The sequence below is a fragment of the Geotrypetes seraphini genome, chromosome 9, assembly GCF_902459505.1.
Source record: "Geotrypetes seraphini chromosome 9, aGeoSer1.1, whole genome shotgun sequence".
In the NCBI taxonomy this organism is placed as follows: domain Eukaryota; kingdom Metazoa; phylum Chordata; class Amphibia; order Gymnophiona; family Dermophiidae; genus Geotrypetes; species Geotrypetes seraphini.
The window spans coordinates 180,978,139-180,993,286 of record NC_047092.1 but is presented as its reverse complement, the minus strand read 5'-3'; the positions used below and the strand labels follow the sequence as shown (position 1 = coordinate 180,993,286).

The 15,148-nt window shown below is 43.0% G+C and overlaps 1 protein-coding gene across 3 annotated transcripts in view; it reads right to left on the bottom strand.

The window, feature by feature from the left end:
- LOC117366792 (probable cation-transporting ATPase 13A4) overlaps positions 1-15,148 on the bottom strand; it is a 104,701-nt gene that overhangs the window by 35,010 nt on the left and 54,543 nt on the right. For all 3 annotated transcript variants that reach the window (XM_033958674.1, XM_033958676.1, XM_033958675.1), the window contains exons 11-15: positions 13,514-13,671; positions 10,325-10,513; positions 8,884-8,945; positions 6,193-6,343; positions 37-120 (exon numbers count right to left, since the gene is read on the bottom strand). In XM_033958674.1, the coding sequence (XP_033814565.1) occupies positions 37-120; positions 6,193-6,343; positions 8,884-8,945; positions 10,325-10,513; positions 13,514-13,671 (644 nt within the window). The remainder of the gene's footprint in view (positions 1-36; positions 121-6,192; positions 6,344-8,883; positions 8,946-10,324; positions 10,514-13,513; positions 13,672-15,148) is intronic.

Sequence of the window (15,148 nt, the reverse complement as noted above, 5' to 3'; positions counted from 1 at the left end):
GATAAAGGGTCCGAATCTGAGCATTACAGTTCTTACCACGTAGGCGTTAGGACCTGGTTTAAGAACCTTCCCTTCAGATGCATCTCCGATGTCCTTGTCTGTTTTATGATCTTCTATTTCCTGTCAATAAGAAAAGGACACATTTTAAATTGCTCAAAACCATAATGTGTCCAAAATAACCCACTCGATATCAGATTTTTCCTTTCTATAATTACAGTTCACATACAGTATATTTAATCTCTTCTCTCCTTCTCCTGTGGTCTCTATCATTAGCCCTCCCAAAACATGTCCTTTTACGCAGAGTCCTTGGGTTACGCACGACAAACATTTTTGATTCTTTTTCAAACGAGTTTCAGAACTATTGGCCAATTTTCAGAAGTTTTAGATTAACATTTCATTCATTATGCATGTAAAATTAGGGCCTCTTTTACGAAGCCGTTTAGAGATCTGAAGGGCTTCGGGGCCGTTGCTCAATGGCTTTGTAAAACATGCTTAAAATTAAAGATATGTGCACTCATAAATTCAGAATTTTTTAAATGCGAAAGATTGATTTAATTCATGTTCATTACACACATACAATCAAATCCCTAGGGGCCTTTACTAGGTTAACGGAAGAACAATTCCTCTTTGAAGTCATACCCTCAGCACTGCTTATTGGACTGCAGAGCCACCAATTAGAGATAGCCCCACCCTCTTCATGCCTCAGTCCATCCATACTTGACCGGCTTCAGTAGCGTAGGTTTTTTTAAAAATTTCTATACCGTTTTATTCCAAAACGATTTACAAATAAGTTGTAATCTTATAAAATCTTATAAAATTCAGAACAAGGTAAGAACAAAACAAACTGATTCAATTTCTCAATGAAATGCATCTACAAATAGCTAAATGAGTTCCTATCTCTACATTTTCGGATCTGACCAACCACAGCTTAACTCCTCCACATGTAAAAGTTATGGCCTCCGTCTCCACATATTTAGGGTTAGCCTTCGTTTTCAGCAATGATCTTAATGGCTGATGCTCAGTAAGGGAGGGTTGGGGGGCCGCCATCTTGGTGAGGGCACAGGCCCCTGTCCTCTTTTCCACACCCCCTCCCCCACTCCTTCCCTGCCTCCGTACCTCTGTAACGTTCCTAGCGTGGGCAGCAACCCTCAATCTGTTGTTGCGACAGCATCGACTCTAACTACGACATCACGTCCTAGGCGCGGGTCCAGGAAGTGGCATCGGAGGAAGAGCCAATGCTGGGGTGACAGCAGCTTGGGGGTTTCTGCTCTCGCCATGAACATTACAGAGGCACAGGCACGGCAGGAGAGGGCGGGGAAGGAGCATGTGGAGGTGAGGGGCTCCACCACCCTGGGCCCATCTCACCCTCACCACGCCACTGACCGGCTTCAATAGATGAGCACGGGGGATACAAGGTTTTAGACTTAAATCTCCAGCACTGTCGCGATATAACTTGAGCCCTGCTCTCTGCTCTTTTAACGGACATTTGCATGTCTTCCATCTTGTGTAGAGCATTTACTTGTGTTTCTCCCAAAAACTAAAGATCTCAATACAGCACCCCAATAATATTTGAAATCTGGAAGCCTAAACCTCCTTCCCTTTTAAGCAGCATCAAGATTTCATAACCAATTCCATTTTTTTACCTTCATATTAATCTAGGTGGGGAGAACGAGAGGGCACTCTCTAAAGTTGAAAGGGGATAGATTCCGTACAAACCGTAAGGAAGTTCTTCTTCACCCAGAGAGTGGTAGAAAACTGGAACGCTCTTCCGGAGGCTGTTATAGGGGAAAATACCCTACAGGGATTCAAGACAAAGTAGATAAGGACAGGTTGTTCACCCTCTCCAAGGTAGGGAGAACGAGAGGGCACTATCTAAAGTTGAAAGGGGATAGATTCCGGACAAACGTAAGGAAGTTCTTCTTCACCCAGAGAGTGGTAGAAAACTGGAACGCTCTTCCGGAGTCTGTTATAGGGGAAAACACCCTCCAGGGACTCAAGACAAAAGTTGGACAAGTTCCTGCTGAACCAGAACGTACGCAGGTAGAACTAGTCTCAGTTAGGGCGCTGGTCTTTGACCAGAGGGCTGCCGCGTGAGCTGACTGCTGGGCACGATGGACCACTGGTCTGACCCAGCAGCGTCAATTCTTATGGTCTTATGTTCTTAATTATACGTTTCTGTGATTCAGATACAAAATAAGCTGGAATCTTAATAATTAAGGAAGACCCAGCAATTTGAAAGCATTAATTCTTCTTTACCAGGAAATATTTTTCTCAGAATAAACATCCAAATCTTTTTTTCATTTTTTGAAAGGAGAAGAACCATAATTTAGACAAAATAAATTATTAAGCTGATATTTGAACCCCGTATATTTAAATTGTGCATCGATCTTGAAACCCCAATGTATCTAGAGAGTGGTAGAGAACTGGAACGCTCTTCCGGAGTCTGTTATAAGGGAAAACACTCTCTAGGGATTCAAGACAAGGTTGGACAAGTTCCTGCTGAACCAGAACGAACGCAGGTAGGACTGGTCTCGGTTAGGGCACTGGTCTTTGACCCGGGGGCCACTACGTGAGCGGACTGCTGGGCGCGATGGACCACTGGTCTGACCGAGCAGCGGCTGTTCTAATGGTCTTATGTTCTATCTAATAGTAAAGCTATGTAATGTTCTTGACCATTTTCATACCATAGATGAGGTAAGAAGGGTCTAGAAGGTGAAGGACTATGGGAAAAGGACCTCAAGGATTAGTTTTCAAAATTAGGTGGGGTATTTTTGCAATGGCAAGCCAGGAAGAGAGGCTGGAACAAGCTGTGACTGGCTATTAAGTCTTAAAACTACCCCCCCCCCCCTTAGAATTCCGGCGGTAAAAACTGTGCTACGATTTTGTAAAAAGGGACAGGGGGAATCAAGTTTCAAGTTTATTAAAAGATTTGTTTGAACCGCTTATTCAGGTTTACAATATAAAATGACATAAGAATACGTAAAAACGAGGGATATTAAATAACAGCACAGTCTAATTTAAAACTATTAAAATGTACGGGCCGATGTTCATATCTTTTGTTTTCGAACAAGATATGAATGCAATTATGCGTTTATATTTCCGAAATCCTCAACAAATGTTTCTTAGAAAGAAAGTATGGATTTTTCCAGACATCACGAGAACAACGCAGGAGCAAAGAAAATTATTCTTAGCAATGAGAGTAGAGACTTTGACCCTTGGAGCGACATTCTTATTAGCATATCCATGCAAATGTCTAATTAAATATCAAGGTGTTAAATATGTCTACTATGCACCAGAACAGCTACGCACCTTTTTAGATTTAAAGAATCTTGCTACCCAGAATGTTTAAGAGTAGGAAGAAAAGAGGGGGTTAAAGACTGTTAAGCCTTTCAAGATTATAGTTATTACTTATGTTTGTTATCTCTTCAATATATTCATCTCCTCTCCCTCCTGAGTTAGTGGTCTAAGAAAGAATGAATTTTTCCTGGTAGCAGTAATTGTGAGTTTGTTTCTTTTCTGTTTTGCTTGTACAAGAGGAATATTCTTGTGAATTATGTAAAATTTCAATAAATAAATAAATAAAATAAAATGTACGGACCTACATTCAAACAATGGGGTAGTGGGGAAGAACTACAATTATTATAGGAAAAGTGCAACATAGAAGGAAATAACAATAGGAAAGGGGAGACATAGCAGAATGCTTTAGTTTTGTCCTTAAAAGGACAGTTGTTATCCAAAGGCATCTTGGAATAAAAATGTTTTTAACTTTGCTTTAAATTCTTTTAAAATCTGGCTCGCTACGTAGGTGGTTAGATAGTGAATTCCATAAAGTAGGGGCGGTAGCGGCAAAGTTATTAATGCGTAACGTATTAATTGACTTCATGGAGGGAATAGTAAGGAGATTCTGCGATATAGACCGGAGAGAGACAATTTTAAAAAGAAACTCGGGGGAGGGGGGGGGGTTAATGAAAGAAGAAATTTTATTTCATACCGAAAAGACATTCCTTAATCCTGGAGAGGTGGAGAGGAGACAGGAAGCCCTTATTGTTAATGCAGGATAAACGGTGTATGAATAATAGCAGTGTGTAGCTTCTGGGAAGCCTCAGATTTATGGCCACGGGGGTGATATCGGGTCTCAGTGATCTTGCCGTACTCTTTGAATGGACTTCAAGTGATGATTTACAAATAACAGCAAACCTTTTGAGCCTGTATTTTTCAGTACGGAAAGTCAGCAGTGACCCGAAGCTATTTGCTAATCCTGTAGGTAAACACAGCTATTGCATCACTGGGGTGTTGATGAAGTGTCTCGACTGAGATGCCATTGTCCTAGTGGAATTTGCAGGAAGTGGTTCCTTACTAGGGCAATTGTTTGTTAATTAACGTGATACTTTCCCTGTCTTCTTCTTACACAAAACACAGTAATACCTTTTCATTGGACTATCAATATATTTTATGACTGTCTCTTAGCAGTGCTTTCCTCTGCTCATACCAGAATGAATGACTCACAGTAAATGATGGCAATATACGTCACAAGTGACGGGGTATATCCTATATCTCGTGCCCATAAATAGACTTCCTTTGAACCCTTCCTACTACCATTGCAATATAATCTGTGATTTATTATGTTTATTAAAAACATATATATATATATATATATATATATATAAACACTCTGCTCCCGATGCTCATACATTTCCTGTGAGCGTCGGGAGCAGCGCGGAGCATTCAGCGTGGCTCCCTGTGCTAATAACCACTATCATGGTTTAGTAAAAGGGGGAGGGTAAATTTCTGAATATCAGGGAACAACCTTAATAGTCATAAGAACATAAGAAATGCCTGCACCGGATCAGACCTGGGGTCCATCCAGTCCGGTGATCCGCACATGCGGAGGCTCAGCCAGGCGTAACCTGACGCATACATTAGTCACTCATATCCCTCAATGTGTCCTGCAAGAAGATGTGCGTCCAATTTTCCCTTATATCCTAGAATGGTGGTTTCCTCCACCATCTCTTTCGGGAGAGAGTTCCAGGCGTTCACCACTCGCTGTGTGAAGCAGAACTTTCTGACATTTGTCCTGGCCGTGTCCTCTCTCAGCTTCAGTCCATGACCTCTGGTCCGAGTCTGGGTCACATTCACCAATGTGAATAAAGCTATTTCTTGCTCTCCATCCTTCCCAGTCAAATCATTCCATAATGAAACATCTGCCACTGAAATTGCAGACTCTCTTGTCCATGCAATAGCTCCCTAGTGTCTTAAGTTTAGAGGGCAAATCGAACCACCTAAACAGCAGTCCTATCCTTGGCCATTACAACTTAACCAGTCAGAACTGAATATTGGCTTAAACAGTTACGGGTGACAGGTCAAAAGCGCGCGACGACAAAGGTGCGCCAACAACCCAGCGCAGACAACTGAGCGCAAGGCGGAAGCGCGTCGAAGAAAAACAGTATTTTAAAGTGCTCCGACGGGGGGGGGTGTGGGGGAGGAATCTTCCCACTTTACTTAACAGAGATCGCGCCGGCGTTGTGGGGGGTTTGGAGGGTTGTAACCCCCCACATTATACTGAAAACTTCACTTTTTCCTTAAAAAAAGAGGGGAAAAGTTAAGTTTCCAGTAAATGAGGGGGGTTACAACCCCCCAAACCCCCCACAACACCGGCGCAATCTCTATTAATTAAAGTGGGGGGGTTCCCCCCCAACACCCCCCGTCGGAGCCTCTTAAAATGCTGTTTTTCTTCGGTGTGCTTCCGCCTTGCGCTCAGTTGTCTGCGCTGGGTTGACGGCGCCCGCTTTTGTCTATGAACCACAGTTACGTTAGAGCTGGTTAAAAAAAAAAAACCTCTAGATATTGAAATGCCAGTCACTGGAAATGGCCCAGCATTGAATATCCAGATTTACCGCAGGACTTAGGCAGGCTGCCTCCCGTAGTCTAAATATTTAGGGTTACCAGATTTTCCCACCCCCAGGCCCGCCCAGTCCCATCCATCCCCGACCATCACGCCCCCCAAGCCCGCCTCAGCCCTGCCTCCAATCCCACCTGCCCGAAAGAAAGCTTTTCAAAACCTGGACAAAGTGCCGGGTTTTGAAAAGCCGTCCAGACCCCCAGATATGTCTGCGGAAATCTGGTCGTCTGCTAACCCTATAAATATTGAGTCCACAGATTTTTTTTTTGCATTAGTGCCAAATGAAATATTACCCAGTTAGTGGCTTCAAACATCTTCAGGTCCAGTGGATCTCCCTGTAGTTCCCCGTCAAGGATAAGCAATGAGTGACAGCTGACCATAGCCCCAAACAGTGGTGACCAGGGTAAAGAGCTGTCGGGTGTAAACTTGTGCATTTTCTGAAAGCTGATTGAAAACAAAGAATATATTGTAATATACTGAAATTAGAGGCTCAACAGGAAAGGAGCAGATCGAAAATATTTTCAAGCATACTGAGGATGTCACTTAGACAGCAAAGACTGTTGCATTTTGACGGTTCATGAGCCATGAAAGAGACTTAAACCACCCAAAAGACTGACCAAGCAGAGATTGTAATAAACTTGTGAGGCGGCAGAGGGAAGGCCCCGGCGAGGAAGGCCGCGACGCAGCCCGTTCAGAGCGCTGCCGCCGCTGCCATTTTTGGAGGCCTCGGAGGTACAGTATGTCAGTCTCACGGTGGGAGGGTCAGTGGGATTCTGCTGCACAGGGGGGGAGGGAGAGATAGAAAGATGCTGCATAAGGGGATGGGTGAGAGGGGTGCACATGGAGGGGGGGGAAGCGCTGGCGCCGGTGAATCGGGCAGCACTACTGTCAGGGATGGAGTCGGGGAGTGTTCGGGACATTCAGGAGGGGCTTGGGAGGGGTCGATCTTAACTAGAGCTTATTTCCGGGATAGTTCTTATTTTGGGGGAAACATGCCTTAACCCCCTCTTTTATGAAACTGAGGTAGCAGTTTCTAGCGCGGGGAGCCGCGCTGAATGGTCCGCGCTGCTCCTGACGCTCATAGGAACTAAATTGAGCATCGGGAGCAGCGCGGCTCCCCACACTAGAAACTGACATCACAGTTTTGTAAAAGGAGGCCTAAGTATGATTCTATAAAGTCCACCTAACTTTAATAGAATCACACTTAGCACCACCCTAATGTTTAGGCATCATATATAGAATAGTTCCAGAATTGCCCTTTATGTGGAACGGTGACCCATCAAATGCGCGCAGGACAAACGCGCTGACAATTGAGCCCCGACATTTGCGCGCACGACAAATGAGCACACTGAATCGGAGGTCCACTGAATCGGATGTGCCTTTTTTGAGGGGGTGGAAGTCCACCCCTACAGGATATTATTTTGTCTTTTTGAGGGTTAAATGTTAGGGTTAGGTTAACAGCATGATTATGGGAACCCTTTCACTGGATATCCGGAAGGCCCCGATTTGCTGAGATTCCTCAGGCCCCGCCCCTTGGGAGGGGCCTGAGGAGTCTCAGCAAATCAAGGCCTCCCAGATACCCTTGACGGGCCGAAATTGTCCTGCGCGCAGCTCTGCTTCTCTCAGTGTCTCCAGCCATTTCACTGAGGTCCCGTCTCAACTGCCCAGCCTTATGTCATGCTCCAGAGTCCCCGCCACTCATCCTGGCTCAGCTCTGCTTTATCTCCCCCCGGTTCACGGGCTGCAATTGTCGGGACACATTTGTCTGAGTGGAATTGTCCTGCGTGGATTTGTCGGTGTCCCATGTGGAACGGTGCTAGGGCAGAGCATGGGCGGAGCCAGAACAGTCCCAGAACTTATCCAGACAATGGCAAGATTAAGAGAGGAAGTTATCACGGTGAGGCATAAGGCATGAAGACGATTATAAAGGACAGAATTACTGAGCTGGAATAGAGGCATAGCTTAATGAGGCAAAGCCAGCATAGATTTAGCCATGGGGAATCTTGCCTCACCGATCTACCACATTTCTTTGAAGGGCTGAATAAACATGTGGATAAAGGTGGGCCGGTCAATGTGTATCCGGATTTTCAAAAGGTATTTGATAAAGTGCCTCATGAACAACTCCTGGAGAAATTAGAAAGTCGTGGGATGGGAGGTAATGTCCTGTTATGGATTAAGAAGGGTAAATAGTGGGGTTCTCTAGGGACCCCCATATTATATCTATATTACTATAATATATATATATTTATATATTTATAAATGATCTGGAAACAGGAATAACCAGTGAGATGATTAAGTTTGCCGATGACACAACTTTGTTAAATCACAAGAATACTGTGAAAAAGTGCATGAGGACCTTACAAGACTGAGAGATTGGGCACCATGGGATGTTGCCGTAGCCCTTTCAGGACCAAGGGACATATTTGTCCCATAACTTTAAAATCCTATAAATTTTGATTGGGATAGTCTACAGTTCTAAATTTGATATGTACGGATTCCATATGATACTGCCTTTATGTAAACAAACTGGTTCCGACATTCATTCATTAGCGTCGTTGCTAGATTGACGAGAAGATTCACTTGCCACACTGTCCATAAGCCAGAAGTGTGATTTTTTTAAATAAAAATAATGATATTTCACAAAAAAAATCAATTTTTTGGCATCTGCAAGCCCTTTTTACCATAAAAATGTCGTCAAAACCACAAAAATTGGCCTACGATCCTTATGGTCCTGAAAGGGTTAATGCAGCTTGAGAATGTTCCTCCCCCTCCCCCCACCAGATGAGTCTTCTATCCATCCCGAGTTATCTGGATAATAGACTGCATATAGCAACTATTCGAATAAGTTCTGGCACTGACCCTATCTGGATATCCAGATATGTATTGACCCGCCCCTGTTCATGAAAACAACAAATATAAATTTGATCATGGCAACCGAATACTGGCTCAATAATCCTTAAATAGTTTAAAAAATATATATATACCAGTTTCCTTCAGAAGGAATGATCCCCAACAAATCCAGTCCATCTTCTGTCAAGGTCCCAGTCTAGGGTTGAATAAAAATATTTGATTAATAAAGATATTTGCAGTAATGATATAGAAATTGATAGCGAGTATATTTTTAAACACTTGCCATGGCCGGCGCTAAAAACCACGCCACGGTTTTGTAAAAAGGAGGGGGGTTTAGCGCAGGATCTAGAAAATTGTGACTGGCACTAACTCCCCCTTTTACAAAACTATATCACCATTTTTAACGCCGGCCATGGCAATAACAGCTCCAACGTACATAGAATTCGATGAGCGTTGGAGCTGGTACAGCCATGGCTGGCGCTAAAAACGCTAGTATGGCTTTATAAAAGGGGGGGGGGTAAATATCTAGACAGAAAGGACAGAACTTCCACGGGTGGGGAAGGCTGGGCCCAGTGCTTCTGCATTCTCTTTATGGCGTAGAAGCAGGGAGAGCTCAGAACGCGGCAGTGACCTGTTCCCCAATGGCAGCGGCGGTGCTTGGGGGAGGACAGGGAGAAAGAAAGAGAAAGAAAAAGAAAGGGGGGCAGGGAAAGAAGGGAGACAGAAAGAAAGGGGGCATAGAGAGAGAAAGACAGGAAGAAAGGGGGGTATGGAGACAGAAAGAAAGAAGGGGGCAGGGAGAAAGAAAGGGGAGGGGGCTGGGAGACAGGAAGAAAAAGTTGGGGGAGGAAATGAGGTCTGGAGGAGAGGAAGCATGCAGGAGGCTGAAAGAAGGGAAAAGAGAGAAAGAAAGGGGAGGGGGCAGGGAGAAAGGAAGAAAAAGTTGGGGGAGGGAATGAGGTCTGGAGGAGAGGAAGCATGCAGGAGGCTGAAACCAGAGACACATGAAATCACCAGACAACAAAGATAGGAAAAAATGATTTTATTTTCAATTTCGTGATCAAAATGTGTCCGTTATGAGAATTTATATCTGCTGTCTATATTTTGCACTAAACTGCAATAGTGATTTTTAGCGCAGGGAGTCTATGAGCATTGAGAGCAGCGCAGGGCATTAAGCGCAGCTCCCTGCGCTAAAAATCGCTATTGCGGTTTAGTAAAATCAGTAATGATTTCTATAGTTTACCGGTGTAATATGCTCTAAAAGGCTTCATTTTGCATAGGTTTTGAGCGGGCGACAACATCGATGTAGCCTCGATTTTCCACAATAATTTCTATTTACACTGCCAGCTTGTTAGTCAATTGTCTTTAAAGCTTGGCCAATAGCATCCACTAGTGTGAAATTTAATTCCCAGAGCAACTGGAAATTCCACTGAAACGAAGCCATTTATTTTAACTGATAACTGCGTTATACGTATCTAGAAAAGGATGAGTTGCCAGTACGATACTGTTGAAACAATATTTCAGAACCTCAAATTATAATGCTCAATAAAAAATGAAAAATAAGGCCTTCCATACTTTGTCGAAGCAGATAAGGTTTATTTGTCCACACATGTTGATCCTATGAGGGCTGATGGAATAGATCGACTGTTTCTTCAGCCTACTTTGGGCATAGAGGATTCCGACCGTCAAAGCTGCAGGTATAATTGGACAAATGGCCGATGTCACGAGAACAAGGGCTTCTATTATAATCCTCCCTGCAGACATCTGTAAAATAGTAGTTAATCCATTAAACATGAGGTATTTCATTGTCTGAGTTATTTGTACTCTCATCATTTCAATCTTTTTATTTTTGTGTCTTAAAAATTTATCCTTACTCTAATATGGTCTTCCTGTTCGATTCTTTATAAAGAGGCCTAGGGAACCTCAGACCAAAAACAGCAACTACACTTCTCCCTCCGTATTCGCGGTTTCGATTATTCACGGTTTTTAGCTTGCTGGCTCCTCGTCCCCCAAATTACATCAGCTTGCTTAGAGAAATCGCTGATTCCAAGGGTTTACTGAGAAAATCGCCGATTCCCAGCACTTTGTTCACCGCGTTTGCCTCTCCTTCAGGAACAGGCCAGGTCTCCCACCATGTTATTCGCGGTTTCACCATATTCACGATGGTTTTTAATAGAAAACAGCAAATAACATATTAAAAAGTTATTCGCGTTTTTTCTGTATTTGCAGATCCCCTATCACAGTGAATACGGAGAGAGAAGTGTAGAATTGTATACATTTTTGTAATTTCATGTACAAATCTTTTTAAAAACTCATAGGGACCCTTTAATCAAACAGTGGTAAAAAGTGGCCCTGATGTGCTACGGCCATTTCCACCCCTAGGGTAAAATGGTAGAATTTCCAGGTTTAAAAAAAAAAAAATTATGGCTACAAGCTAATTTTGCCATTATTGTGTGGCTATTAAAACAAATTAGCCGATGAGCCCTCACTGCCACCCAGTGCTCAGCAATGGAATTACGCTAACCGATTAGTGCAGCGCTTGCCCAATCTCCACCCCCAAGACACGCCCCCACTGTGAAAGCATACATTTTATTTTTTAGCAGGTAAGTAGCATGCGCACCTCCTGAAATTACCACAGGACATAGTACCCCCTTAGCTATGACAGTTTTTGCTGTGCTAAGCACGCCATCTCCCGCAGTTTAAATATGGTACCCAGAGATTTTTTTGTATTAGTGCCAAATGAAATAGTACCCAGTCAGTGACTTCAAGCATCTCCAGTGCTTTGCAAAAGAACCCCATAGTTTTTTATTAAAATAAAATATACATTACTTACGGCCTCTTTTACAAAGCCGTGCTAACGGCCCCGAAGCCCATAGAGATTTAAAGGGCTTCAGGGCTGTTGCCGCATGGCTTTGTAAAAGAGGCCATTAGAGTACTCCTATATGGTGCTACATTTGCCCTGAGTATTGTATTATCTTTAACTGGCAAGATATGAGCTGTGAGTACTAGGGGAAGGAAAGACTTTTGCTGCCAAAGGTCCCCTTTATCCCTCCCCCCCTGTAGCTGATGGAGACATCCCTTGCCTATTCCCACCTTTTTTTATTTTGTCATCGCCAGCAGATGATAAATTGCCATCCAGCCGCTGGAAGAAGCTATTCTTATGTTCTTATATGAGCCAAGTAGAGGACAATCAAGCCATTGTGACATCACTGATGAGGTTGGCTCTTAGGCATTGGTGGAATGCGGCATTATGACATCACAATATGAGCTCTGGAATGTTGCTGCTCTTTGGGTTTCTGCCAGGTACTTGGGACCTGGGTTGGCCACTGTTGAAATCAGGAGACTGGGCTAGATGGACCCAACAAAGCTATTCTTATGTACCAGCTGGCTAGTGAGTGGGGTGAGGGTTAGGCTGTAGCAGTGGATCAGCAATTCACTTTCATTGAACGTTCAGCAATAAATGCTCTATTTAATTTTTATCTGAACTGGACTGAAAAAAGGGCAACGTTTGTGGATCGCATTGCATAATATTAAAAAAATATATATTTGACCCATTAAGGGATATTGTATTGACGTCATGTACTTGGTGAGAGACCAATAATGGTGATAGGCTAAAGGTAAAGAGTAAAGAGCCCTGGAGTGCAACCAAAGCGGCTGAAATATATTCTACGCAGGTAGTTCTTCTGTCCCTAATGGGCACATAAATCTGTCTTGTCCCATAAACATGAATACCGCACTTCAGTGTCGTTGAGAAGTTAAGAGTGACGAGAGGGTCTCATCATGGTGTCCTTTTACAAAGGCGTGTTAGCCGTTTTTGTGCATGCTAAATATACACGGGTGCTAAATGCTAACGTGCCCATTATAAGTCTACGTGCGTGCTAACGTGCCTTTGTCAAAAGGATCCCATATGTATTACTATATACATTTAACTCTTGTACACTTAATAATAGAACATTTCTAGGTTATGTATTTGATATTTAATTAATTTATGACCCACTTCATCTACTATTCTGAGAGGTTGATAGACCACCTTTCTGTGGTACAACAAAAGTAGGTTACGGAGGGGCGGGATGGGGATGCTGAAAAGTTCTCAGCCCAACCAACCAACTTCTTAAATTTGAAACGTTATTTTGTCTCCATAGCTGAAAAGAGGGTTCTCTTATGTCGTTAAGTGCCAATTTGAAGAAATGAAATTCAGTGTTTTGACATTGTTGCAGATCATTGATTGAACCATATCCACGTCATTCCCTTCTTGGCTGGGTAAGAATTTTTTAGCAACTCCTCCCACCCACCCCCCTCGTATAAGCTCACAATCTAAGCAATGGAAGGTTAAGTGACCCACCCAGAAACCTGTCCTAATCATTAGGCCACTCCCCCCACTCCACAAGTGCTCTCTGGAAACTGCGCAAGGCTGTCTTCCATATAATTGTTGGGCGTGCTACAGCTATCTTGCTTATTTGAAACCATCAGATGGCTGCAGAACTAATGCCAATTAGAGAGAGCGGTAGAAAACTGGAACGCTCTTCCGGAGTCTGTCATAGGGGGAAACACCCTCCAGGGATTCAAGACAAAGTTAGACAAGTGAACCAGGACGGACGCTGGTAGGGCTAGTCTCAGTTAGGGTGCTGGTCTTTGACTAGAGGGTCGCCACGTGAGCAGACTGCTGGGCACGATGGACCACTGGTCTGACCCAGTTCTTAATGAATTCCCACACAGTTTCCATTGAACACTGACCGTGAACCTTGTAATGAAAACGAGACTTACCCCGCGCATTGCAAAGATGGTTACCGAATAGATGACTCCAATTAATGCTAGAAATGCCAGAAACTGGAAGAATCTTTTAACGTCCCTGTGCAGTTTGAAGTGAACGGGTTTGGGGTAGAGGATAGACCTCACCATATCACCTTTGGTCGTATTGAACCCTAAAGAAAGACAAAGAAACCACAGAAAAGGTATAAACATACAAAGGAAATTTAAAAGTCCTTTTTGTCATAGGCACCTAAATTCGCTTTGCCATGCTCACATCTAAGACTATTCCATAAGATGCTCACATTGACGAATGCCCATGCGCCACCTACTGGTAAAGCCCATTTGCTGCTATGCACCATGCAACAAGCACATAAATAAGTAGATGCGATTGGTTTCTTAATTTAGGCACCTTTTAACGACTTGCCTTATTATTGTGGATAACTGAGATAAAGTTCTATCGGCTAATTACATCATTAGCATTGATTACGTTGATTCTGCATCGAGACCTTAGTGAAACGAAGCAGCGGTCTTTGCAAAAGAGTAAAAAAGACATACTTCAATAAATTAAGAAGCTCAAGGGATAGAATTCCTTGAGATAAGTCATCGTTTTGATTGCCTATACCGAATATTATAGCTTTAGAGTTAATCTTTCACCCTGATTAATTAAGAACAATAAGCAAAGCAAGCCTTATAGTTTCGTGGTTTAATACCAGTGGGGGGGGGGCTTCTAAGATATTTTTTACTAAGGTGCGCTAAGCGTTTTAGGGCACGCTAAATCAATGCATACGCCATAGGATAACATACACGTGTTAGCGTTTAGTGCGCTCTAATATTTATTACGCGCTAAAAAGCATAGCGCACCTTAGTTAAAGAGGGGGGTTAGCTCCTTGACCCACTAACTAGATACCTTTATTTGGCATAGAAATATAGACGATGACGGCAGAAAAGGGCCATAGCCCATCAAGTCTGCCCACTCTAATGACCCACCCCCCTTGATTTTACCCCCCTAGAGATCCCACATGTGTATCCCATTTCCTTTTAAAATCTGGCATGCTGCTGGCCTCAATCACCTGAAGTGGAAGTTCATTCCAATGATCAACCACCCTTTCGGTGAAGAAAAACTTCCTGGTGTCGCCATGAAATTTCCCACCCCTGATTTTCAGCGGGTGACCCTCTTGTGGTCGAGGGACCTTTAAGAAAGAAGATATCCTCTTCCACCTCGATGCGGCCCGTGATATATTTCATGTCTCCTCTCTCTCTACGTTCCTCGAGTGAGTATAGCTGCAATCTGTTCAGCCTTTCCTCATATCTTTTGAATTTCCTAAATATTCACTCATAAATTCTTGGATCTATTATGAGGACTTGAGATTGTTTGAATAGAGAATTTATTGGTGAATTTTTTTTTTCTTAAAAAAAAAAAAAAGTTTAATCATGTACAAAATGTTTGATTTTGTTAAAATGTAAAATTGATAAATAAATAAAGAAAAAAAAAAAAAAAAGAAGGGGGTTAGTGGAAGATACTTGTGGACCAGGTGGTTAATTTGGGGGGTTTATTGGTCAAAAAAGCTCCACTTTAAGGATATCACCCTATTGCTGTCTTTAAAAAAAAAAAAAAAAAAAAGGCAAAAATGTGTCTTTAAGCAAATTTGT